General features: G+C 52.3%; 1 protein-coding gene across 1 annotated transcript; it reads right to left on the reverse strand.

Moving 5' to 3' along the window:
• Positions 1–685: 685 nt before the first annotated feature.
• On the reverse strand, positions 686–13,947 carry LOC142445423 (mas-related G-protein coupled receptor member D-like). Its single transcript, XM_075547236.1, has 2 exons — positions 12,958–13,947; positions 686–772 (listed from the first exon to the last, which is right to left on the reverse strand). Exons 1-2 carry the CDS (start codon positions 13,945–13,947, stop codon positions 686–688), a joined length of 1,077 nt encoding a protein of 358 aa, XP_075403351.1.
• Positions 13,948–24,534: the final 10,587 nt, after the last annotated feature.

The raw sequence follows: 24,534 nt of genomic DNA on the forward strand, positions 1-24,534 counted from the left end.
TTGAATGCTGGGCCCTCCCCAGAGCGGCCCGCCTGCCCACAACACCCTTCTCCCATGACAGACTTCTCTGGAAAGTCTTTCCCCTCAGGCCCCAGGCGTTTCCGACGCCCTGTCACTTCCTCTGGGTCATCTGAGCGAGTGGGGGGGGGCCCCCACCCCCCAGACTGTCACTGTTTTCCTCTCCGGTCCATGTGTGTAAGCACACGCATGCACACACACAGCCAGTCTGCCCAGCTCCAGGTGGTGGGGTGCTGTGGGGGGGGGGGGTGAGTGTTGGAGGCATGTGTAAGACTGAATGTTCAGCAAATTTCCCCTGAGTTCCCTGCAGACAGACAGTCCCAAGCCGCCCGTGTGGAAGGTGCTCCACATCGGGCGGCGACCTTCCCTTTGCCCAGAAATGTTGGAAAGCCCACGTGGAAGGGCGGAGGACAATGTCAGCCCTCCTGTACCTGGTGTAATGCCTTCACCGTGTCTTCAGGTCCAGCCGTGTGGGGGGCTTCATGTCCCCCCGTGGCCCAAACTGGAGAATGTTGCTGACTCCTACATCAGCAGCAAGCCAGTTCCGACTTCCCCATTTGCTCCGAGCACACTCCACAGCGAGCCATGGGCCCTGGTTGTCCTTGCTTTCAAAGGCTGGCACCTTCTGCCCAAGCTGTGCCCGCCGAGGCGCGTCCTGGTGGTGGGCTCAGATGTGTAGGAAGCAGCCTTGCCAGACCTCAGGCTTCAGAGCCTCCCAGCCCGGACTGGACACGGCTGCCAGGTCAGGCCGGATCTGGAGACCACCGGCGTGGAGGCGGGGGCGGGGTGGGGATGAGCAACTCCCTTCAGGAGAGGGGCAGCCTCTGGAAAAGCAGTTCTTCAAGGAGCGATGGACAGAGGCAGCAAAGAGAAGCCTGTGCGGGGACAGGGCTTCCCTGTGTCTCCTAGAACCTTCTTGACAGCTCCTTGCTGGCGGGCAGATGCACAGCCTCTCCTGAGCAACTCCTGGCTCCCAGGAGGTGCTCGTGGACGTTTGTTGAATGAATAACAGATCTGTGGAGTTGGGGGTCCTCCGATGTTCTGGTTCCACAGCTTCCTCTCAGCCGGTAGAGCCGAAGGAAATCAGGATTCCTTTTGGCACCAGCATCAGACGTCCCTCAGTTTCTGTCCAGATGTCAAAGCAAGAAGTTAGGGATTCGCATTCTCCTTCGGCCGACTGCATGAACAGTGTCAAAAGACGTCACTCTTGGCCCGAATCCACTTGCAGGGCCTCCATGTGGACTCAGCCTCCAGAGAACCCCGCTGACCATGGAGCAGGCGTGTGCACAGCCTTCCGGTCAGAGAGTGCCTTGCAGAGGTGGTTAGATGAAAATGTAACACTTTATCATCTGTTCCCCCCATTGATATTGTGGTTGGGTTGGTTTGTTGTATGCTTTTCTGCGTGTGAAATCCAGGATAGTCAAAGCCATAGAGTCAGTAACTGGATTGATCGTTTCGGAAGGTTATGTCCCAGGAGGTTGGAGGGAAGTGAGGAGCTGATGACAATAGTAATTACAAGAATGAAGAAAACACTCTAAAATAGATGGCGGTGATCTTTTTAATAGATTTAGATCGTGGGATTGAATGGTATATGAATTATATGTCAATAAACTTGAAATTGAAAGATAAAATAAAGATGAAACAGAGAGATAGAGATAGAGAGATAGAGAAGTCACTCCCCTGACCATCCTAAAGATTGAATAGGGATTTCACTAACTTCTATCCAGCAACACATTATATGGGGCCTCAATCTTATCCGTCAAGAGTTGGGGACAACAATCAAGAAAAAATATATATGTATGAATTGTGATAAGAGTTGTACGAGCCCCCAATAAAATTATACAAAAATAATATTAAAAGAGAAAATATACAAAGGTGGAAATACAAAGTCAGGTCAATGGTTATTTATTTATTTGGATGTCTATTATCTTTATTATTTTATATGAAATTCTCTGAAATAATGTTTATTCAAAATGACTAGAATTTTCTATATGAAAAATGTTTTAAAACATTTTATTAGGGACTCATACAACTCTTACCACAATCCATACATACATTAATCGTGTAAATCACATCTGTACATTCTTTGCTCTCATCATTTTCAAAGCATTTGCCAATGATATTTATTTAGGATGATAAAAGAGATCACAGGAAACTATATCTTCTTCAACCACTAAAGAGTAGCACAAGTACCCCCAAAACAGAAAAACACCTCTGGTGATAGTCTTTCACCTTGGGGAGCACCCTCGTTGATCCCAGTTCATATAGTCAGCAGCCACGAGCACTTTCCACAGACAGACTCTCTCTCTCTCTCTTCAAACAACAGCTTGGCTATCCCGATTCCTCACTTAGCAGCCACCTCCTCCTCCCACACCCTCTTTTGACAAGAGTAAAACATCCACTACATTAGAGACATGTGGCTGGCAGCTACGGACACAGAGGTGCAAGGAGAGCGTCAAGCTGACCACGGTGGCTAACGTGAGGCGGTAATTTGCTGAGCCACGATTCTCAGTGGTTTGGCAGTTATGCAGGCATGTGATATTTGGCAGTTATGCAGGCATGTGATATTTGGCAGTTATGCAGGCATGTGATTTGGCAGTTATGCAGGCATGTGATTTGGCAGTTATGCAGGCATGTGATTTGGCAGTTATGTAGGCATGTGATATTTGGCAGTTATGCAGGCATGTGATTTGGCAGTTATGCAGGCACGTGCTTTGGCAGTTGTGCACTGATGGGATCATTCTCCATTTTGTGACTGTTGTGTCCATGCGCCATTTTCACCAAATGCTGTTTTTCCCATGAGGACTTGGCCTTGGGAGTGCGACCACATCGACAAGTGGGGAGTGGCTGCAGCTCCCCGATGTCCTCGCCCAGCAGCGGTTCGTGACGCTACACTACCGTCATTGAAGTCAAGCCAGCGGGAAACCTTTCCCCACGTTCATCAGGCCCACGTCTTCATCACGGATCTCAAAAATCCAGGAACCTGCATCTGTAACTGGCCTCTTCTTCTTAGCCAATTCCTTCTCAGAGTGTAGTTCTCAAGGTCAAAATCCCTTTGATTGATTTCAAGATGTGAGTTTTCCCCCTTTGTTTCCTACTTCATTCTTTCTTTCAAAAACTGGGACTCAAGAGATGGCCTCAAAGTGAGAACCTGGAGCCCCTCAAAACACCTAGATCCTCCACACCGCACCCCGATTTGTCTCTGATGAGATGCACCACGCCTCTGTCATCATTTGGTTCATTTTAGCACCTCTGGAAAGTGGCCCCTCTGCCTCAAGTACTGATTGGAGGAGCCCAAATCTCTAGGAGCGTGCCCCCTAAGGAATGCCACGGGGCACCCAGCAAACCACTAACTAGATCAGGGAACAATGGTTCTATAGACTAGCCCGGGATGCTCACCCAAACTGAAGAGCTCCCCAACCCGGCGTCCCCAAACTGCCCGTGTCCCCGCCGATGCCACCAATGTGACCAAGAGAAGCTGGAGAAAGAGGCCGTGGTTGCAACCGATCATGGTTCAACTCGACAAATTTGGCAAGTTCCACAAAACCCAACACCGTGTGAGCACGTGGCTGGGCCCCGCCCGGGAGCCCGGACAGTGGGGTGCTTATGGACGAGTCTATCACAGTCTCTGCCCACCTTTCTCAGGCAGCCCTCACTCTCCATCGCCTGCACTGCCTTACCCGAGGATCTGTTGCTTGCCAAACTCTTTCCAAGTTCTTGTGCCAGCGGGCACCCTGGTCTCTGGCAGCAGAAACCCACGGTTGGCTAACTTAAGCAACCAAGGAAACTTGCTGGAAAGAGATCGAGGCGCTCGCGCAATCAACTGTTGGGCGACAGAAGCCGGCCGAGAAACAGAGCAGGAGTCAGAGGAGATCCGAGTTCAGCAGTGGAAGACAGCCACCCAATCCAGTACTTAACATCCTAGGAAACCCCCTGGCTGGTCAGCCTGCACCTGGACCAGCCCCTTTGATGTGCTGGGATGGGGAGAGGAAGGTCAGGGGTAGGAGTAGCTCAGGGACCCCTGGAGCCTCTGGAGGGAGGGGCTCCTTGGTTAAGCAGCTCATCCAGCCGCCTCGAGATCCAGGAGAGGCAGATCTGCAAGGAGTAAATGGAGGGCTCTTAGAAAAGGGGCAGGAAGATGGGCAGTAACACCACCTGTGGTGAAGGATTTCCTTTATGTTGTCTTTTTGCTTTGAATTTTGGGGGGGGGGTGATAAATTCCCCCTCCCCCAAGCCCTGTGGAGTTACTTTTGCCCTAGTCTTCTACCCCAAGGGGCTTACTACATTTCTGGGGTAAGCAGTAGACAGTTGAGTTGAGTTTAAGACTAGCCCTGGGCCGCAGCCTAACCTGAGCTTATAAGGTGTCTCCCATGGGTTGGTCAATGTGCTATGCACATTAGGTGACTGTGGGCTATGCAAATGAGGCAACTATACCTAGTATGCAAATAAAGTGACTGTAACTGAGTGAGAGGGCATTGGTCAGTTGGTGGCTGCCCCCTGCTGGAAGAGGCCATGCCTTGAAATGGGCAGTTGCGTATGTGCCCGGCCAACCCCACAGAGGATTTTCAGGCAGAAAGGGAAGCAGAGGGCATCCTGCTTGGTCAAGTGGAGGGGCAGCGGAAAAGAGGAAGGCCCTTGAGGAGATGGCTGGCCGCCGTGGCTGCGACCATGGGCTCAGACATGACAATGGTGAGGACGGCGCAGGAGCAGTCCGTCCTTCTGTAGTTCACAAGGTCGCCGTGGGTCGGAACGGACTTGATCGCATCTGACAACAACCAGGACTTGTGCAAACCACCCAGCCAGCGTCTGATGGAGACAAGATTCTGTCTGTCTGGCCCAGAGTTCCTAAAAACACAACAACCTTCTGGTGGTGAACTGGGTGAAGTTTTACAAAGCAAGGCTGTTTTTGTACCCATTTTGTTAGGGGGCATCCGGTGTGAGCCCCACCATGGGGTATCGTTCAACTCCGGGCCTCCCTGTTTCCGTATTCCTTCCTGCTCCTCTCCTATCCCTTCCTGCCCGCTGAACCTTGCCCCTTTGACCTCCAACACTGGTTTGCCCATCTTTAGACCTGCCTACTGTTTGGCTAAAAATTGAGCTAGAGGGGTGAGTTCAGTTCTGGGCCTGACGGGGGATGACGGGGCACTGGTCTCTATCCGGCCAGCGAGCCTGCCAATACAGAATCCCTGATCTGCACTTTTTGCCTGATGGCATGCCAGTTTTCCTGGCAAGTCACTAGATGTCCCCAAAGCCAGGTCTGTGGGACACCTGCTGGGGACAGGACAGAGCACAGAGCACAGACATTGACCACAGAGGCTGCTCAGCAGAGGCTGGCCGGTCAAGAAACAAAATTACACGCATGTGCCATGAATTTCACAGCCTCTGCTCCCAGGAAGTACCATGGTGTCACCCACGGCCAGAGAAAAACAATGCAAATGGCGCCGATTGTGGGCAGCCGGGTGGACCGGTGTGTCTCTTTGTTCTCCATCCACTCCTGCAAGTCAGGACCCACGGTGGCGGAGATCGCTGGAAGACGCCCATACTGGACATCACCTGCCGCTTCCCCATGGGACTACACTTCCCAGGCATCTTTACGGTTCACCTGGACCAAAGACACCTTAACAGCGGTTCTCAACCTGTGGGCTGGGGCCTCCTTGGGGGGGGGGGGTCAAACGACCCTTTCACAGGGCCGCCTAAGACCATCAGAAAGCACGTATTTCCGATGGTCTTAGGAACCAAGACACCGTTCCTCTGTCTCCAGGAGGGTTTGCCCACATGCAGGTACGCCCACCTATGAGTACCCAGCGTGAAGACTGTTACCATACCACACCATGCTTCAAGACAAAATTTCATTTATTTGTCATTAGAAATAAATATTTCACAATATGCAATTACATATTGTTCTGTGATGAATCACAACGTTTTATGATGGTCTATTTGTAACAATGTCACATATTTACACAACGAATCATAACAGTAGCAAAATAACAGTGATGAAGTAGCAACAAAAATCATGTTACAGTTGGGGGTCACTACCATGAGGACCTGTATTGAAGGTTCGTGCACGAGGAAGGTTGAGAACCACTGCCCTAGATGGAAGGATGGTGAGACGGAATTCGCTATCAGGAGAGGCCATTTCCTGGAGAAGGGCACTCACTACGTCAGATTTCTCAGGTGGGTAATACCTCCGCTCTCAGCTTCACACGAGAAAGAATTCACGCCGAAGGCTGGTTCGTGATCCAAGTGGGGTTTTATCACGGACCGAAGAAGCTTCAGGTTTTACAGTCTCAACGGAGCACACGCTATGCCAGGGAGCCGTGCCAAACTGTGCATGAGCCACGCCGGGGGTTGGAACTGGACACGGGCAACCTCGTGGGACTGCTCACCCCCACGTGGTGGCCTGAGGCCAGCGTGACCGCTGCACGACCAAGCAGGGACAGGAGCACGGTGAAGGGGAGATGGCAGAAGGGCCAGCCTTCTCTGCGGCCACAGTATTTACCCCTCTGGCTGGGGAGGTGTGGCCAAAGGTATTGGTTAACCTCATTGGCTGAATCAAGCCCACCTGGCTTGGGGGTGGGGGTGGGGGGGGAGGCTGAATTGGCGCATGCCCAGTTAAAGGGTCCTCATAGTTCAGCGCTCATCGGATTCCTTCCCTGCCTCCTGTAGGGGCCTTGGGCAGGCCTGGGAGGGTCTGCTACCTGACACCGGTGCCTGGTAAAGCGGAGGGTCAGCGGAAAGGAGGAAGGCCCTCAATGAAATGGATGGACACAGTGGCCACCACAGGGGCTGGCTCAAACAGGACCATTGGGAGGCCGGCGTTGGACCAGGCGGTGTTTCAGACTGCTGTGTATCAAGGCAACAACAACAACGCAGGCAGGCACATCTCGGGAGAGGGTTATCACAGCATATGTGCCTCACCTGAAGAGCCAGAGCGCTCTGTGCTTGGTCTGGAAGGAGCAGAGACGCTGGGACCGTCTTGTAACTGCGGTGCAGGCCCTCACCATGACTGGGGACCAGAGAGCAGACCAGTATATATATGTATATATACATATATATATACACACACACAACCTACAGGCCCCCAATCCCAAACCAAACCCAGTGTGGCAGTTACATGCTCTCCTGTCCACTTGTCCAGGGGTCTAGCCTGTCAATCAGGTCGCAGCTGGATGACCTCACTTGGAGGCTCGACAGGGATGAATATCTCCCTGAAAGTCAGAACCCCTCTCTCTTCTTCATCTCCTTGCAAGACATTCCTGTGGACAAGCCACATGGAGCCACGCTGATGGCAGCCAGAGCCCTGGACATGTGTCCACCGCCACTGGATCCACAAGACCTTCCACCCACTGGCCTGTGATCTTCCTGCATTCGGCCTCACTGCATGGCTTTGTGAGTCTAAAGAGGAATTTATGAACTAGTATTGGACATGTGGGCTAATATTGGACTTAAGGACTTGATCTGGACTGGGACGGGATGTTTTCTCAATATTCAATTGTTCTTTTATCATTATTATTAAATACTTTTATTGGGGCTCTTACATCTCTTAGCACAATCCATACATTCATCCACTGTGTCAAGCACAGTTGTACATATGTTGCCATCATCATTTTCAAAGTATTTTCTTTCTACTTGAGCCCTTGATATCAGCTTCTCATTTTCCCCTCCCTCTCCTGTACAATTACTCTTTGATATAAAGTTCTCTCTTACACACTTATGAGTGTCAATGAATTTGTTTCTCTAGTCCACCCAGACTAACTCACCCAGCCTCGCTTCCTGTATGAAAAGACCTTTCTCAGAGTCCCTCGGTGTTCACGACCAGCCTAGGACAGTCAGGGGAGGTGGACTGCTCCACCGCCGAGTAATTGGTAGGAGGGAGGGGGGCACCTGATCTCAGGGAGCCCAGGGAGCAGAAGGGGGTCCTGGGTCTCTCACCCCCAGAGCTAGACCCTTCCTCCATCATGGAGACTGTGGCCAGAGCATCGGACTTCCTTTAAGTGCAGAAAGAGGAAGAAGAATCAAGGTCAACGGCCAAGGCTGATTCTCTCCAACCGTTTTACAGTCCTGGCTCCCAGCATGCCTCCCACAGCTCTTCTCAGCTCCACTAAAAAAACCCAGAGAGCTGCCATGAGTCGATGCCGGCTCGTAGCGGCCCACAGGGCAGGGTAGAATGGCCCTTGTGAGCTTTCGAGACTGTAATTATTTATGAGAGTAGAAAGCCTCATCTTTCTCCCGCGGAGCAGCTAGTGGTTTTGAACTGCTGACGGTGTGGTTAGCATCCCAACTCGTAACCACTACCCCACCAGGGCTCCTCCTTCTCAGCTGGGGTCCGTAGTTCATTGCAATGGCCTCACAGGCCACGCTCATGATTGCGTGGAAAGAAGTCACAGGTTACAAATTCAGGATCAGAACAACACAGGATGCAGTTCTGCAGTCAGGACAGTCTCTCTGCAGCCGTGCCTACAGCCAGGCCTCTCTCTGGCCCTTGGGCCCTTGATGGCCTCAAGTCTCTTGGGCCACATGGTCCAGCCTAACCTCTGCTGTGCTTGGGAAAGCAAATGAAAATGGTTGACCTCTGCCAAGAAGTGACCTGGTGCACCCCACACCTCAGTCAGCCTCAGTCTGAAGACACCCAGCCCTCTCACCCCATGTGTTAGTCCGGGTGGACTAGAGAAAAAAAGTCATAGACACTCCTATGTGTATGAGAAAGAACTGCATGTACAAGAGCAATTGAATATTGAGAAAACATCCCGGCCCAGTCCAGATCAAGTCCTTAAATCCATTATTAGCCCATATGTCCGATACCAATCTATAAAGGCCTCTTCAGACTCACAAAACTCATGCAATTGTGGGAAACAGAAAGATTTCTCCCAAGTTGTCTCCCCAAATATGCACCAAACTTAACTGCTTGCTACACGTGGCAAATGACTATACACTTGGAGGTCATCAGGAGTAGGTCAGGGGTCATTCTCCCTAAGGGCTATCAGCCATCCAGAGCAAGCAGTCACCACTGTTGATCCCGCATCAAGTAGGGCCCACTCCCTTCTGATAAGGATAGTAGTTGTCTGTTTCCTCGTAGGAGACCCCAGAGAGGTCAAGCCTGCCCTAGGATGACCAAGGTGAGGCTGCTTTCATGAACCTGGGTCCGCCCTTCTTGTCACGTGTGTACCTCTAGTCCCACCCCTTCCTATCATGTGTACACCCCTAGCTCATCCCCTTCCTGTTGTGCTTGTGCCCATTGTATATCCCCCTCCTATTGCTTGTATCGCCTATGGCACAGCCCCTTCCTGTGACATGTGGTTGCCTGTAATCACTCCCCCTAAAGATGTATAAGCCTTGGTTAGCCATAAACACCTCTCTCTGGCTCTCTCTCCACGTGGACCACCAAGTGAGGCTGAGGTGAGCATGCTACCATGAAATGTGTCTGACTCCACTATTTTAATCTCTCTTCTATCTCTCATGCTCTCGATGACTTTGCTATAATCTTTACTCATTATCTCTGTACAATTGTGCCTACCAGACCTGTGGTGATTTGTTAGGGCCTCTTTCCCTGACATGCAATGACGCCAAATGCAGAACGACCACAGGTCAGTGGACGGGAAGTCTTGTGGATGCAGTGGTGTGGTAAACATCTCAACACTGGCAGGGATCTCCACGTGGCTTCTCCAGCTCCAGGGGTCTGGCTCCATCAGCCTCTCTCCACGTGTCTTCTGCACAGGGATGTCTCACAGGGAGTGAGCATGTGTGTCCCACCTCCAGCGAGCTATTTCTCTCCTTAGCACCTCCAAATGAGGTCATCACGCTGAGACCTGATTGACAGGCTAGACTCCACCACTTAACTCTTAAGTTTCAAATTGACACCAGATTTTGTAACTACCACACTCTGTGAGCCAGGCAACCCGCCACTCCACCTCCATCCAGTCTCCAGGTTTTGCGGCTACCATCTCTCTCTACCCCTGCTTCCCGCCACCTCACCCAATTCCTGTGTTAACACAGTTCCCTCTTTTCTGGGTCTAAGAGGTTTGCAGTACAGGAACCCCTGGTCCAAACCAGGCTCTCCACTCCCATCTCTTCTGGATGGTCCCCCACCCCCCACCCCACCCCTCTTCTCATCTCTGGAATGGTTCGTTTTAAATCAACCAGGATGGTAAAACTGACCAATCCCTCTCGTAAGGTTCCCACGCACCTTATTTGCATGGTACCACCCCCACAGGGGTGCTGCCTGTCCCATTTTCATTACTGGGAAGCTGTCCAATACTGCTCGTGAACCCTAGGACCTATTTGCATAGCCCCCTACCCTCAAATATTCGCTGAGAATCCCAAGACCACGGCAGCAAAGGTCCTATAAAAGCAAAGCATTAAACACAGACCCCTCCCTCAGTGTCTGGCTCCCACCTGCTATCTGCGTGGCTGGACTTCAGTATCCAGGACTCAAGGCACACACAGATTTCAGCAAAGGTTCACTTACCTGACGGAGTGTGCACTCCGACACCAGCGTGACAGAGACCCAACCCGGCACGCTACAGTGTCCGAGAGTGCTGGCCACGCCGACAGCTGGCCCCTCTGGGTTTGGGGGCCAGAAGCGTATTCAATACCGAGCAGCTTTGTTAAAGGGGGAAAAAATAAAATTCCAAATGCAACATTAAGTATGACAATGAGTATGAGGAAGAAAGTTCCTAAAGAAGACATTCATTGCAGCCGGACGACCCAGATCATAAATTTCACAAGGTATTGGCAACACCGCGCGCTCTTTAACCCATGCACTGCTGAGCACTTTGCATCTATGTGGAGCTTCCTGTTTGCATGCTGCTGTGGCTTCTCCGTACACATGCATTCTGCAATGGTTTCTGCAGGGAGAGTACCAAACAGATCAGTTGGCATGTCCGGGTCGATTTAGACTCATTGTTAAATGCTGAGAGTTGGGGTGCTGGAACGGGCAGCTTCACATGCACATACAGCCACAGGGCCCAGCCGGCTCCTTGGTCCGTGGTGTCTACAAACCGGAAGGCTGGTCAGCTGTCCTTTCCCAGTTCCTACTCAGGTGTGTTGGGTGACCACACCTCCGCAGCAAGCTTGTGCGCACTCTGACCGGCGGGGGTGAGGGGGGAGTACTGCTATGTGGGTTCAGCATCCAGGGCAGTCCAGTCCTCCAGGCCACATGTGTGAAGACTGGAGGGGTTGCCTGTCCGCGCGCCGGGCCTCCTCACGTTTCCAGTCTTGTGTCCTCCCCCACTGCCCGCTACCCATCCACGTCTGGTGACCCGAGCCCATGGGGCATAGCCTGACACGATGCCCAGCCCTGTTCAGCTCCCCTGGGGCAGGTGAGCTAATGCCGTGGATGACCAGGATATACCTGGAGCAGTCCTGTAGAGAGATGGCTGGCCAGGGCCTCATGACACACAGAAGGGACCACCAGCTGCAGACACGTGACCGACTGAGCCCAATGACAGGTGTCCCCATCCCCGCCTGCTCTCAGCCACACCTCTTGATACCTGTGGGAAGGCCAATGCCACTGAGTCTCAAGTCAGGTAAGATGGAGGAGGAGCTGGAGGTGAGATGGAGGATGAAAAGAGACTGCCATTGTGACAGGTGGGCCATCTTGTAAGCACCGTAAGGACAGGCCTGTGTGCACAGTGTTGAGGACGCCTCTCCTTCCCAGGACAAGGGCTGACCTCCCACCCCGATCAGAGACCTGTCCCTTGTGCCCAACGACTTGCATGGGATGGTCACACTGTCACTGCCAGGATGGACAAGTGTCATAGTGGGGAGGGGGCACTGGCTGTAGAGTCAGATGAGCCCAGCTCTCATGCACCAGCCCTGGGAGCTGGACAAAACCCTTGACTTGACCTTTAACTCTCTGAGCCCCAGGGCCAGGTGAGAGCATGTTAAAGGTGTGCAGCACTTGCAGGACCAGTGCTGGCACGGGCACTCCATCCGGAGCCTGGGAGTGCTGGGCAAGAGCCCCTCCCCCAGTCTCCCAGGCAACACCTACAACACCTGCTGGGGGCCTGAGCTGTGGCTGGGAAACCAGGTACCCAGGCACCAGGGGAGCTCAGCGCTCACCCCAAGGCCACTGAGGGGAATGTGAGGACCAGGCAGCACTAGCTCCTGATGCCCGGGTCCCCCCTGGACTGACCTCACCTCGCATCACAGGCCATGAGAAACACGCAGTGGGTGGCGTCTCAGGGATTCCTACTGCACATTTCTCTCTCTCTCTCTCTCTCTCTCTCTCTCTCTCTCTCTCTCTCTCTCTCTCTCTCTCTCTCTCTCTCTCTCTCTCTCTCTTTCCCTCTCTCTCTCTCAGCACCCGGCCTGGGTGTCTGGGTTGGCTGGAGGCTGCCATCTCTCTGAAGGAGACTGGAGGGGGGGCAGAAGGTGCCCAAGGACAGAGCTCAGGGATTCGTCTTCTGACATGCTGAAAAGCATCCCCCATGCCATGCAGTCCAGGCTGAGCCCTGAGAGAGCAACTTCCACTTCCGCTGTGTGTGTGTGTGTGTGTGTGTGTGTGTGTGTGTGTGTGTGTGTGTCCTGTGGCCGTCATAGTGGACTGGAACCGAGGGCTGCCCTCTGGCCTCTCACCAGAAGATGGAGTTGTCGTGGGGCAGACTCTGCACGGTCTCGGTGCTAGCCCAGAGGCTGAGAGACCAAGTCCAGGCCCAGGACCTGGGAAGGAAGCCTGGGGCTCAACTTCTGGAAAACCAGCCGAAGGACGCTCCATGAGCCCAGTTCTCCCCGAGTCCCCGGCGCATGGACGGCAAGTGGCTGTGGCCGTCAGAAGAGCCCTCTAGAGGGGGCGGCTGCATTTCCCCTGCAAGGCTGAGCCTCAGGAGGAAGCGCAAAGCACACGCCCCGTGGGGGGCCTGGTGGGTCCCGCCGAGCCGTGGCACCAGCATGGCGGGGTGCAAAGTCTTCTAGATGCCCCGTAGCTAATCCCCTGCTTACCTGGGCAGTGACCCCCGATAGCTGAGTCTCTGAGTCTTTTTCACTGGTGACTATGGAGGGCGTATCCTTGCCTGGCCTCTCCAGGTCCTCCCTGAGCACCCTGCCCAGCATGGCCCCCAGGCTCTCCCGCCTGCTCTGGGACCTCCATCTGCCCACCAGGATGTAGATGACGGGGTTGGCACTGCTGCTCAGGGACGAGGAGACGCGCGCGATGCTGATGTACAGTTTCAGCAGCTGGTGGCTCAGCTCTATCCAGTAGAGGAAGAACCAGTAGATGCCGAGGGGCAGGGAGAAGACTAGGAACACAAAGACGGAGGACACGATGACCACGAGCAACCTCGAGGGTCTCCGGCGCCACTGCCGGGAAGCCTTCTGGATGCGGACAAAGAGGAGCAGGCTGGACAGGACCATTAGGGGCGTGAAGACGCCCAGGATGAGTGTGATCACCACTGTGTCCACGATGGAGCACTGGTCTTTATCAGAGTCCCTAAGCTGGCTGCAGAAGAACGAAGCCAGCATGTTCATCAGGAGGGAGAGCCCCCAGAGCAGGGTGCACACGCACGTAGACATGTGCCGGTGCTGGTGGAGCTTGTACCAGATGGGGAAGACGACGGAGAGGCAGCGCTGGGTGCTGATGGCCGACAGCAGGCTCAGGCTTGTCATGTACGCAAAATACTTCGTCCTCTTCACCACCTCCTGGAAGACCAGGATGCCCTTGCGTGAGAAGAGGATGTCTAGACTGACCAGAGAGGCCATGCAGACCAGGAAGAGGAGGTCCGCCACGGCCAGGTTGAGGACGTAGACGCAGAAGGGGTTCCTCCTCACGCGGAAGCCCAGCAACCAGATGACCCAGACGTTGCCCACTGTGCCACACCCGCAGGTAAGCAAGGCGGCGGCATTGAGCACTGTGCAGGTTAAGGTCAACGCATCCATCCTGGTCTCGTTGTGGGTCACCTCAGGGGTCTCACTGCCGTTTGAAGTCACGTTCATTCCTACAGGAGGAAGGTGGACCCACATGACCATCTGTGTTGCGTGAACCCTATTTGTTGTGGTATCCTTCCCCGCCCCCCGCCCTCCGCCCTCTCTGCCCCCGCCCGGATCATCTACTTTGTGACACTCAGCCCACCTTCTTTTGGCAGCAGGTCACAAGAAGGAGGCCGCCCACCTTCCCCTACCTCCTGGCTACCCCTACCTCCACCTGTCCCCAGCCCGGCCATGACCGGTCTGAGGCTGTCGTTGGCTGTGTTCCCTGGAGAAGCAGCACCGGAGTGGTTGTCTGTGTGACTCTACAGCAAGAGATGGGCCTCGAGACCCGGCTTACCGCTGCAGATCCGCTCCAGCCACGAGCACGGGTCACCAATGGCCTTGCCAACAGGCAGGCTCAACCCTGTATGCTGGCTCGACCCTGACACTTAGCCTGCTGACCACTCTATGGAAGGGACCTGAACGTGTTCTGGGGGCAAGTCTCTCTTACTGGTTCCATGACAGAAATGTCTTCCCTGGCTCTTTGAATGTTGTTGGGGGGCTGTCCCTTTTTACGCATTAGTTGTTATCTTGTCTGTATATGATTGATGCTGTTAGCCTGACCACCTTGGCACGATTTTGGTTTTTATTGCGTTCTGTTGGGTTTCCCAGCTGTGAAGGGCAGGACGAATGGATGCCTAATGAGAATAACAGATACAAGGGGTTTCAGGGAATCCAGGGCGGGGGATGGATGATGGGGAGGCTAAAGGGATTTGGGGAGTCCGTGGTGCACATGAGAGGGGAGGAGGGAGCACGGGAGTGGGCTGTGATTGCGCACACCTCATCCTGGAGGCGATTTCACCATGGGCAGGGGAATGCTCTGAGGAAAAAAAAAAACTGATGTGGGGGTGATTGTACAATTCTCCTTGATAGGATCGAATGATTGAACTATTGAATTATACGATACGTAAGTTACTTGCCAATTGAACCGTTGGGAAAAAATAGCTGAGATTACTATTAAAAGAAACCACATGGCTCACATAGTTGTAGACCTAGGTAAGTCCAGTGTGGTTCAAGTTCATGGGTCAGAAGTCAGCTGGAGGTTTCACCTGACTCAGGGACTGATGAACAGGAAGCAGGAAGACCACAAGTTGGTGGATGCAGGGCTGAAGAAACCCGAAGTCAGCCAAATGAGCCCAAGGTCAGAAGGCTGTTGATGGTTCCCGGATCGGAAGACAATATGGCAGGGGGTTGATGAACCAGACACAGGCTCCAAAATCCAACAGTGGACGTGGGCTAGCGTCCCCGCACTGCTGATAAATGCTAAGAGTAGGCCACACCCTCAACCCCTCCCACGATGGCATGCAGGTTGTGACCAGACAAGGGACGTCTACTCTCTCGACACCCTCTTGGCTGGTTCACAGAAGATCCCAACATGGACTTGACCACACTGTCAGATTCTGTCATGGGAGAACCTGCTTCCCCCCTCCCCCCCCCCAGCTAAAACGTAACCAGCATCAAGTTAGAAATTCTCCTTGGCGCTTTTGATTTCCAATAAACCCAGGGCTGGCTTTTCTCAAAAAAACCTTTCAGGGTGTGTTTTCTATGGTTTCCTCCTGGAGTCTTCTAACCTTGTGAATCGATGCTTCCTTCTTAAGGGACCTCGGGTCCCAAGGGGTCCACAGGTGACATCCCTCAACATATGGCACCCCCTCCCATTGATGCTGGGCCCTGCCTTCCCATCCCCACGTGTCCCCTCCACCCCAGTGGTTTCCATTCTCTTGCTTTGCTTTTATACAAATTTATCTATTTATTTATTTATGTATGTATTTGATTTTAATGGGGCATTGACACATCTCTCCCATCGTTCCCTCGTCCAGTCACGTCAAGCAGTACTGGACAATGGCCGCCACGACCACTTCTAACTCGTCCTTGGACCCCTGCGCTGTGGGTATGTCTAAGATCAGCATCCAGGGATGCTCAGGGGCACTGTCAAAGCTGCAGAAGCGAAGGCGTCCCCGAGCGGGAAGACGCGGTCGGTGCTGTGGAACGAGCCAGAGTGAGGACTCTCGCATCTGGGATGACACGGCAGGCACGGATCAAAGCCTGGGCAGCCGTGGGTGTCCTTTAAGCAGCCTCTAAAGAATGGAGAAAGGTGTGGACCAAAAGACACATGGGAAAGAAAACCGATGGAGAAGACACAGAGCGGTGGCGAGTCGGTGACCCTCGTCCTGCCATTGGGTCAGAAGATGGCCGCATTGAGAGGAACGTGTGTCGTGGTTTACACAGGAACGAGCGAACTCCGACTGGTCTGCTTTGCTTGGGAGAGTGAAACTGAAAGTAAAATTCCAACAGAGGAAAGCCAGAGCTCCTCCAGGCGGCCAGAAATAATATCCCGGAATATCAAGCCTCAAGCTACACCTAGGCACTCTTTTCTATCTCTATCTGCCCATCCCACTTCCCCCCAGTGCCAGCGCCAGGGGTGGGGCCAGGAAAGCCAAGCCTCAAATTCAATGGACCACCCCCTCCACCACCACCACCCTCTTCCGATCACACGGGCTGCCTCCATTTCCATCTGGAGCACCCATCATTCCCCACCCACCCCCCAAACGTCCAGTTTCGCCCAGTGACGCGGGTGCTCTGGGAAGGGTGTTCATCTCCTGGGACACGAGTGGCTACCATACTGGCTAGTCCAGGGGTTTCAGACAAAGTCGAAAAAAGAAGAAAGGGGTTCACGTTTCAATTAAGGAGTAACAGTGTCTCCCAAGGAGAATGATGTTTTGATGTTCCCCGGGCAATATGAAACAAACAAACATTTTCTTTAAGAACACGTGCGTGGAGCGCCCAGTCCTCTGCAGGTTTTTACCAAGTGTTTTTAATGTCCCCCGAAAAAGAGTCCCCTGGCACTCTGGATAACTGAGCAGTGGGCATGTGCTCAGTGGAAAGTCTTGGTCACACAGTGCATGGAAGTCCATCTGTGTTTTTATGTTGTAGCTTTTGTAGCGTGATTTTTGGTGGTGGTCACAGTTGGATGGGGCGGGTGGGGAATGGCTTTCAGTATGGCTACAACATGCCCAATCATGACATCAGAATGCTTACAAGACCTTCTTTCTGGAATTGGCCATAACAACTTCAGTGTAGATGGGAGACATTCTTTGAGGCCGGAGCTTGTAATAATTAACACCAAGGCTCTTTGGAAATTGCTTGCTTACGTGAAAACTTCATGGTTGTCTAGGAGATTTTCGATAAATAAAAGTGTTTTGGGTTTTTTTTCTGCGGGGTCGGGGGAAGGTGAGCAGTGGAGGCGTCTGACCTCCTCTAACTTCATAAGTGAGGGAAAATCATGATCAGCACCAACAGCCCCAAGTCTCGTGTTATGAGAGAATTCAATGTGCATTCTCTCTGCAACCATTTCTTCCCCCCACTCTGAAATCAGCCATCACTCCCTTGCTCCCTCTATTTCTCTGCAGGGTTCAATAACTTGTCACAGTCACCACTGACTCTGTAGTAATGGGATTTCTTAGAGAAGTAACAGGTGACAATTCAGGTTGAGGAATATTCAGGATACAGTTCTTCGATCTACGTACAGTTTTTCCGATATCACTGTGGGCCACAAGCACCTCATCTGCATAGTCACACTCAGTCTTTTGGTGAAAGTTACAAAGACTATGGTGGGAACGCCCACACTAAGTAGTGGATCCTGCTAGAGCCAAGGCCATGAGGGAAACCCTCCTTGAGTTGGGCTGACCCAGGACTCCACCGCAGTGGTCTTGGGCAGACCACCAATCATGAAGAAGGAGCAGGACCAGCAACCTTGGCTTTGCTCACTGCGACTGCCCATAGGTGGCTCTAATTTGCACCAGTGCTGTTGTGATTTAGGATCGAGTCTCTTGGGGGAAGAGCAATCATGGGTTCTATGACGTCTCTAGGTAGGCGTGGGGTAAAGCAGCTTGCTGCAGCGTATAACTGCATTATACACACGGGTGATGCTTTCCTAGCCCACGCCGGCACTCAGGTGGCTTCAATGGCCCATCACCACAAACACCAACTCACCACAAACTCTTCAACAGCCCCATCACCACAAACAGTGTGCTGAGCATCCTCACGGCGTCCACACTGGAGCGGACCCAAGATGGTTTCCTGGGATCCATGCCCGGGAGGCAGGCTTGCTGGGTCATAGGACAGAGGCTCGTTTTGTTCTGATCCATGTTGCCTGACTGCTTTTCTGAATGTCTACCTCGATGTTTCCTTCTGTAAGGTAGCCAGAATAGGGCCTAAGTGGGAGGGGGGTGGAATTTGTCTCCCCAATGCCTGCATAGGGCCACCTCAAAGGGATTGGAAGGAAATCAGGCACCTCAATTAAAACCTATAGAAAGATCCAAACTGAGCATGCTCAGACATAAGCCCCCCCCCTAAACCCAGGTGGGAGGGCTGCACAGACTAGACCCAGCCACAGGTGCTCTTAAACTCAGCCAATGAGTTGGCCAATATGCCTTCCCAGCCAGAGGGGCTAAGAGCCTGCCACAGGACGGCCAAGCCTTGTGGACTCCTCTCTTGTTCGGGTGCGCTCTTGCAGGTCGGAGGGGAGGGGGGGCACACAGGAAACACGTGGGCCCTGGGGCCCGACCTCACTCTCAGGCCTCTCTCTCACGGCGCTTTTTTGGGGTTTCCTGCTCTTGGCCCCTGGGGTTTCCTGTGAACACCTGAAATGTCCCTTTTTCTCATAAAAGTCACGTGGGTTTACAAACGTGCTTCTGCTGGTGAGTCTTTCAGCGAGATATAAACCACTGCAGAAACCTAACCCTGGCACCCACAAGAGGCAGGCCCCTGTCCCCTCCCGGCCAACATGTGGCACTCTGTGTGGCCGGGAGTGTTTTCACTTCCGTTTCTCTGACGGCACCGAGCCCAAAGCCAAACTCACTGCCACCAGGTGATTCGGGGCATTGCCTGTTCCTGCCCTTTGCCCAGTTTTCAGGGCCTCTTTTTCTCTTCCTCCTTGACGTGATGTGCTGATACAATGGATGGATGGATGGATTGTGTGATAGGAGTCTCGGTTTTGACAATCGCTGTGTTTGTTGTTGTTTTAATCATTTTATTGGGGGCTTGTACACCTCTTATCACAATCCATCCATCCATTGTCTCAGCACATTTGTACATTTGTTGCCCTCATCATTCTCAAAACATTTGCTTTCTACTTGAGCGCTTGGTATCAGCTCATATTTCCCCTCCCTCACGAACCCTTGATAAACTTAGAAATTATTATTATTTTGTCATGTCTTACATTGTTCAACATCTCCTTTCACCCACTTTTCTGTTGTCCGTCCCCCAGGGAGGGGGTTATAGGTAGATCATTGTGATTGGTTTCCCCTTTCTCCCCCACTTTCCCTATACCCTCCTGGTATCACTACTATCATTATCAGGAGTTTCTCTGTCCTGGACTCCCTGTGTTTCCAGCTCTGATCTGTACCAGTGTACATGCTCTGCTCTAGCCGGATTTGTAAGGTAGAATTCGAGTTCTGATGGTGTGGGAGAGGGAAGCATTAAAGAACTAGAGGAAAGCTGACTGTTTCATCAGTGCTACCCTGCACCCTGAGTGGCTCATCTCCTCCCTGCGACCCTTCCGTAAGGGGATGTCCAGTTGCCTACAGATGGGCTTTGGGTCTCCACTCCGCTCTCCCCCTCATTCACGATGATATATTTTGTTCTTTGATGCCTGATACCTGGTCCCATCGACACCTCGTGATCACACAGGGTGGTGTGTTTCTTCCGTGTGGGCTTGGTTGCTTCTCAGCTAGATGGCCACTTGTTTATCTTCAAGCCTCCAAGACCCCAGATGCTATATCTTTGGATAGCTGAACACCACCAGCTTTCTTCACCCCATTTGCTATGTACCCACTGTGTCGTCAGCAATCATATTGGGAAGGTGAGCATCACAGAATGCCAGATTGTTAGAACAAAGTGTTCTTGTGTTGAGGGAGTACTTGAGTCAAGGCCCAATGTCCATCTGCAGCCTTAATTCTTAACATATAGATATAAGTACATAGTTTTATTTCCTTCTTGATCTATATATATATATATATATATATATATATCCATGCCAGTATTTAAGCCTCTATAAATGTCCTTTGCCTCCTGGTTCTTTCCTCTATCTCCTTTTTGCTTCCCTCTTGCCCCACCATCATGTTCAGCCTTCATCTGGTTTAGTAAGTCCTTGTTGCTACATTGCCCTTGATTGAGCCCAACCAGGCAGCCTACGACCTTCCTTCCATTGATTTTAGTTCACTTGTTCCCTTGTCCCTGGGTTGATCCCCCCTTCCTTTTTCTCACCTCCCCTTCTCCCATGTCCACTGCTGCCCCGAAACCATTGGTCCCATTCTTTTCATCTCCAAATTATTTATCCCGTCTATCTTACGTAAATAGACATGCAGGCAAAGCCAAATAAAACAGCAAAGGAAGTCAAAACCAGCAAATCAGCAACAACAACAGCAACCAAAAAAACCCCAAAATAACAATAACGAGAAGAAAGTCACTGACAAAAATGGAAAAACCTTTAAATAGTTCAAGGTCTATTTGTGGGCCTTTATGAGTGTTTTCCAGTCAAGTCTGACGAGGTGCCACACTGCCTCTACAGTCTATTTTTGGTATCCCCGGGGGTTCATCACTCTGCTCCCCCTGCTGCTCTGCTGAACAGCCTCCGTGCCTCGCCCCAGCACCATGGGGCCAGACCGTGCACTAGTCTCACCCTGCGTCTCCAGTGCCGTCCCCCGCAGTGCCATGGTCCAGCGAGGGACGCCCACAATTGCTAGGTTTAAGCACTACAGAGGCTTCTGTCTTTAGCCCCACAGCTTTATCTGTGGAGAAAGTAGTGAAGGTTGAGGCTATGTGATCCCAAAAAGATCTACTGTCTTCGAAATCTTCAGGAGAAGTCGACTTTCTCTTATTGGGTCTCTGCCTGTGACCAGAGCTGGCCGCAGGCAGTGGCAGTGGGTTTGGGCTGAGGTGACCACGGGGGGCAGGTCTCAGTAGTGCTCCCACACTCCGTCAAGCTAAAAGGGTGCTCTCCTGGCAACAGTTCGCTGATGAAAGTGCCGTGGACCGGACAGACTCTCGTCTACCGAACTCAGACACCAAGCATCATGAATCTAACACTGCTAAGAAAGCGCCAGGCAGTGTTTCCATCTGCTTTTCTCCAGGTCACCACAAGTGGGAGGTGACTCGGTGGCCACTGACCACACCGCTGTCCACACTCACCAGTCACGGCCTACGTTTGAATAACTGAGCCGAACGTACGGCCCTCGCGCCCTCACCTCCCTCGTCTCCTCCTATCTTTGGTGCCACTGTGGCCGGCATCTCACTGTACGCGTGTTACACGCTTCACGACAGCCCGTTTGCATTTTAAAGGCGTTGAGAAAATCCTAGTGTGCTGCCCACTGCTGAGAAGCCCCCTGATCGCCTTCGCATCCAGTCTGAAGGACCACCTGCGACATTTCTTGTCGCGCGGGTCTGCGAACAACGGAGGCCCTCAGCTTGTTGTTTCTCATTTTCCCTTTGTTTTTTTGTTTGCTTGTTTATCTTCTTGAAGGATCGTCTCTCTGCAAAGAACCGCAGGATGAGATGGGTCTGTCTCCTGCCTGCATTTCGAAGATGTCATTCCATGGTCCTCTGGCTTGCATTGTTTCTGTTCAGAAGTCTGTAGATACCCTTATCATTATCATTATCATTATCAATCATTATCTTCCTTCCTCTCCCCCTCCCCCCCTCGGTTTTTCAGGATTTTTCTGTATCGCTTGTTTGCTCTGGGTGTGGTCAGGGCCTGATCTGGCTTGGTGTGCCTTTCTTTGTGTTCACTGGGGTAATTGAGCATCTCGATTTGAGGCAGACTGACAAAAGAAACTCCCTTTTTTAGCTGCTGAAGGACCTGCCTCCTTCCCCCTCCCATCTCGGAAAGTCCCACTCGTGGTTGATTTTAGAATGGACTCTCATGTACCCAGGTTCTGGACACTACAATTAGTTTAGACTCTTCTTTAATCTATCGGTTGCTTTAATACCGTTCCTTTTGATGTTGTCATCCGGATGGCGTAGTTAATCTTGTTAGGGTAACCAGGATGCTATAGTCAATTTTGGTCTTGTTCCTTCTGTGATGGGGAATGTCCCTGTACTGCATTCTTGCGCTCCTTGAAGTTACCAGGATGTTACAATCAATGCTGTACCCTGTAACGCTCCCTCACCCTGAAGACTAGTAACCGTAATTTTGCTTCCTGCTTCTGTCCATGCTTGCTTAAGTCTTAGACAAAGGGTAAATGAGTTTCCCACCTTGAAAGATGGACTGAGATGTGGACTCAGGGTGGCAAAGAATCGCTTTTAGATCCTAGCAGTCCGGTTATAACCGAATAAAGCCCCTTCTAAATTATCAAGACGTGACAGTGGCGGTCATTGACTCAAGCCTGCAACAAATGTGAGGGCTTGTAATGTTAACTGAGTCTGAAAATATTTAGCCATTTTTCCTTAATGTTTCACCCCCTGCACAGCGCCCTTCCCTCTTTTGGAATTCCAGTCACCCAGAAGTTGGATGGTTTGACATTGTCTCACACATGAGTGAGGCTGTGTCTACTCAGTCCTTTGCCCCCATAGATGCTTCACCTGGAATATTTTCTATGGTGCTGTCTTCAAATCCATTAATATTTCCTTCTGCAGTTTCTAATCTACTGTTTATCCAATCCAGTACTTTTGTGCGTGTGCCACATGCTACACTTTCATGAAACGCTAGATGTTTCATTTTGTTCTTATCTAAGGGTCTATTTTTCCTGCACAGTAGATTCACATTTTCCTTTACATCCTTGAGGATTAGTATAGGAATTGTCTAAAACCCTCCATCCGTAAGTTCCATCCCTGCTCCAATGACTGGGTCTTTTTCTTGATTAAAATTACTCCTGCTTACGGATCTGTTTTGCAACTTCTTCACGGGTCTAGCCATTTTTTATGAGCTACAAGCGAGACACCGTGACTTCTGTTTTGCTGAGTGTCTGGATTTGGCGTCTCCCTCTGACGGGCAGTGGGCTTGCCGTGACAGACGCCTAGAGCATCTTGGAGACTGAGCCCGCGCCTGCCAGAGCTCCTTTCGTTTGTTGCTTTGTTTGCTCTCGATCTTGTTAGGGAAGGTCTAGGATGTCTGGCAGAGTGCACTTTTGGGTCCGCGACTCAGTGCCCACGGTGCCTCGTAATGCCCTCCCCTGACTCGATGGAACTTGCACGCCCCCGCCCCGTGTGAGCTCCAGCACTTGTTTGGCTGGCAGCGCCTCGTGGGTGGTCTTCCCCTGACCGCCTAGGGCTTGATCCCAGCTAAGCGCCCCTCAGATCCCAAGGGCGGGGGGTGGGGGATCGTCGTGCCACACGAGGGCTCTCCTTGGGGATCGCAGTCTGCTCTCTGTGCGACGGTCTCAAAAACGTCAGCCACTCGAGTCTCCCTGACTCTGACTTCCACCTAACTCAGAAAGAGCCATAGCCTGGTGACCCCACCCCCTGTACCACTGTGCAGGTGTGCCTCCACCTGAAAGCTGTGACAGCGCAGGGACTCACGCTCAGAGGAGCGGCGCCCTCGCCAAAGACTAGAAGAGACACCGAGGAAAGGCGGCCGCTTGAAAATGCACCTGAAAATCAAGGAATTCCTGGGACCTCCAGAATCCCAGAGTGGCAGGGCACAGAGAGAGGTTGGGGGGGGGGGAGAGAGAGAGAGAGAGAGAGAGAGAGAGAGAGAGAGAGAGAGAGAGAGAGAGAAGAGAGCATGGCCCATAATTAGGGCTGCTGGTCAGCAGAAATGCAGTTTTAAAAGCCACTCGCTTTGTGGTGGGCATTGGCGCATCTGAACGAGGGTGCTGGCGAAGGCCACGGAAAGCACCGAGGACTGGCCGAAGGACACGCGCGTCTCTCTTGGCGCAAGTCCAGCCAGAATGTTCCCTGGAAGCCAGAGTGGTGCGATTCTCTCTTAGATATTTTGCACACAATGCCGGGCATCCTGGTTGATAAGATAGAGGGTCAGCCAAAACAAGAGGGAGACAGATGGAGGAGGAAATAGATGGACTGGCGCAGTGGCGGCAGCAATGGGCTCAAACATAACACCCGGTGAGAGGATGGCACCGGGTTGGGTTCGGTCGCACCCGGGTCTCTACGAGCCTGAACCGATCGGTGGCTCTGACCTACAACAGCGACACTTTGCGGGTCGGTCTGCTTGTTTGTTTCCACAGCAACTAGAAACGAAGGCCAGCGCACGATAGAGACAGAGACACGCGCCACCTGACACGGGTGATGCCCTCCAGGGGACAGAGCTGGCGAAGCAGAAGACAAGTGCACAGAGAGTTTCAGAGGCTGGCAACGGGTTGGGAGATGGTGACGGTCATGCTGGGGCAGGACACGGAGTGGGTGGCCTCCAAAGACCCCTCGTGGTGGAACCACCAGCAGAGACCCCGGGATGCTGTGGGGGTTGGTAGCTGTGGAACTGAGGGAGGCAGGGACGTGTTGCTGGGCTTTGTTGAGGGTGGAAGGAATGACTCTGTTGCTAAGAGCGTCATTAGCGGATGCTTGGGTTCCGTGGGCGAGGTCCAGGGGAGAGGGAGCAGT

Source organism: Tenrec ecaudatus, chromosome 4 (assembly GCF_050624435.1).
Source record: "Tenrec ecaudatus isolate mTenEca1 chromosome 4, mTenEca1.hap1, whole genome shotgun sequence".
In the NCBI taxonomy this organism is placed as follows: Eukaryota; Metazoa; Chordata; class Mammalia; order Afrosoricida; family Tenrecidae; genus Tenrec; species Tenrec ecaudatus.

Bases quoted from the DNA above. Each gene is read 5' to 3' on its own strand.
- LOC142445423 (XM_075547236.1), bottom strand. From the start codon at position 13,947: ATGAACGTGACTTCAAACGGCAGTGAGACCCCTGAGGTGACCCACAAC. The intron at 773-12,957 runs GTAAGCAGGGGA...GGTGGTCTCCAG, and splicing joins TATCGGGGGTCACTGCCCAG to ATCCGGCCTGACCTGGCAGC.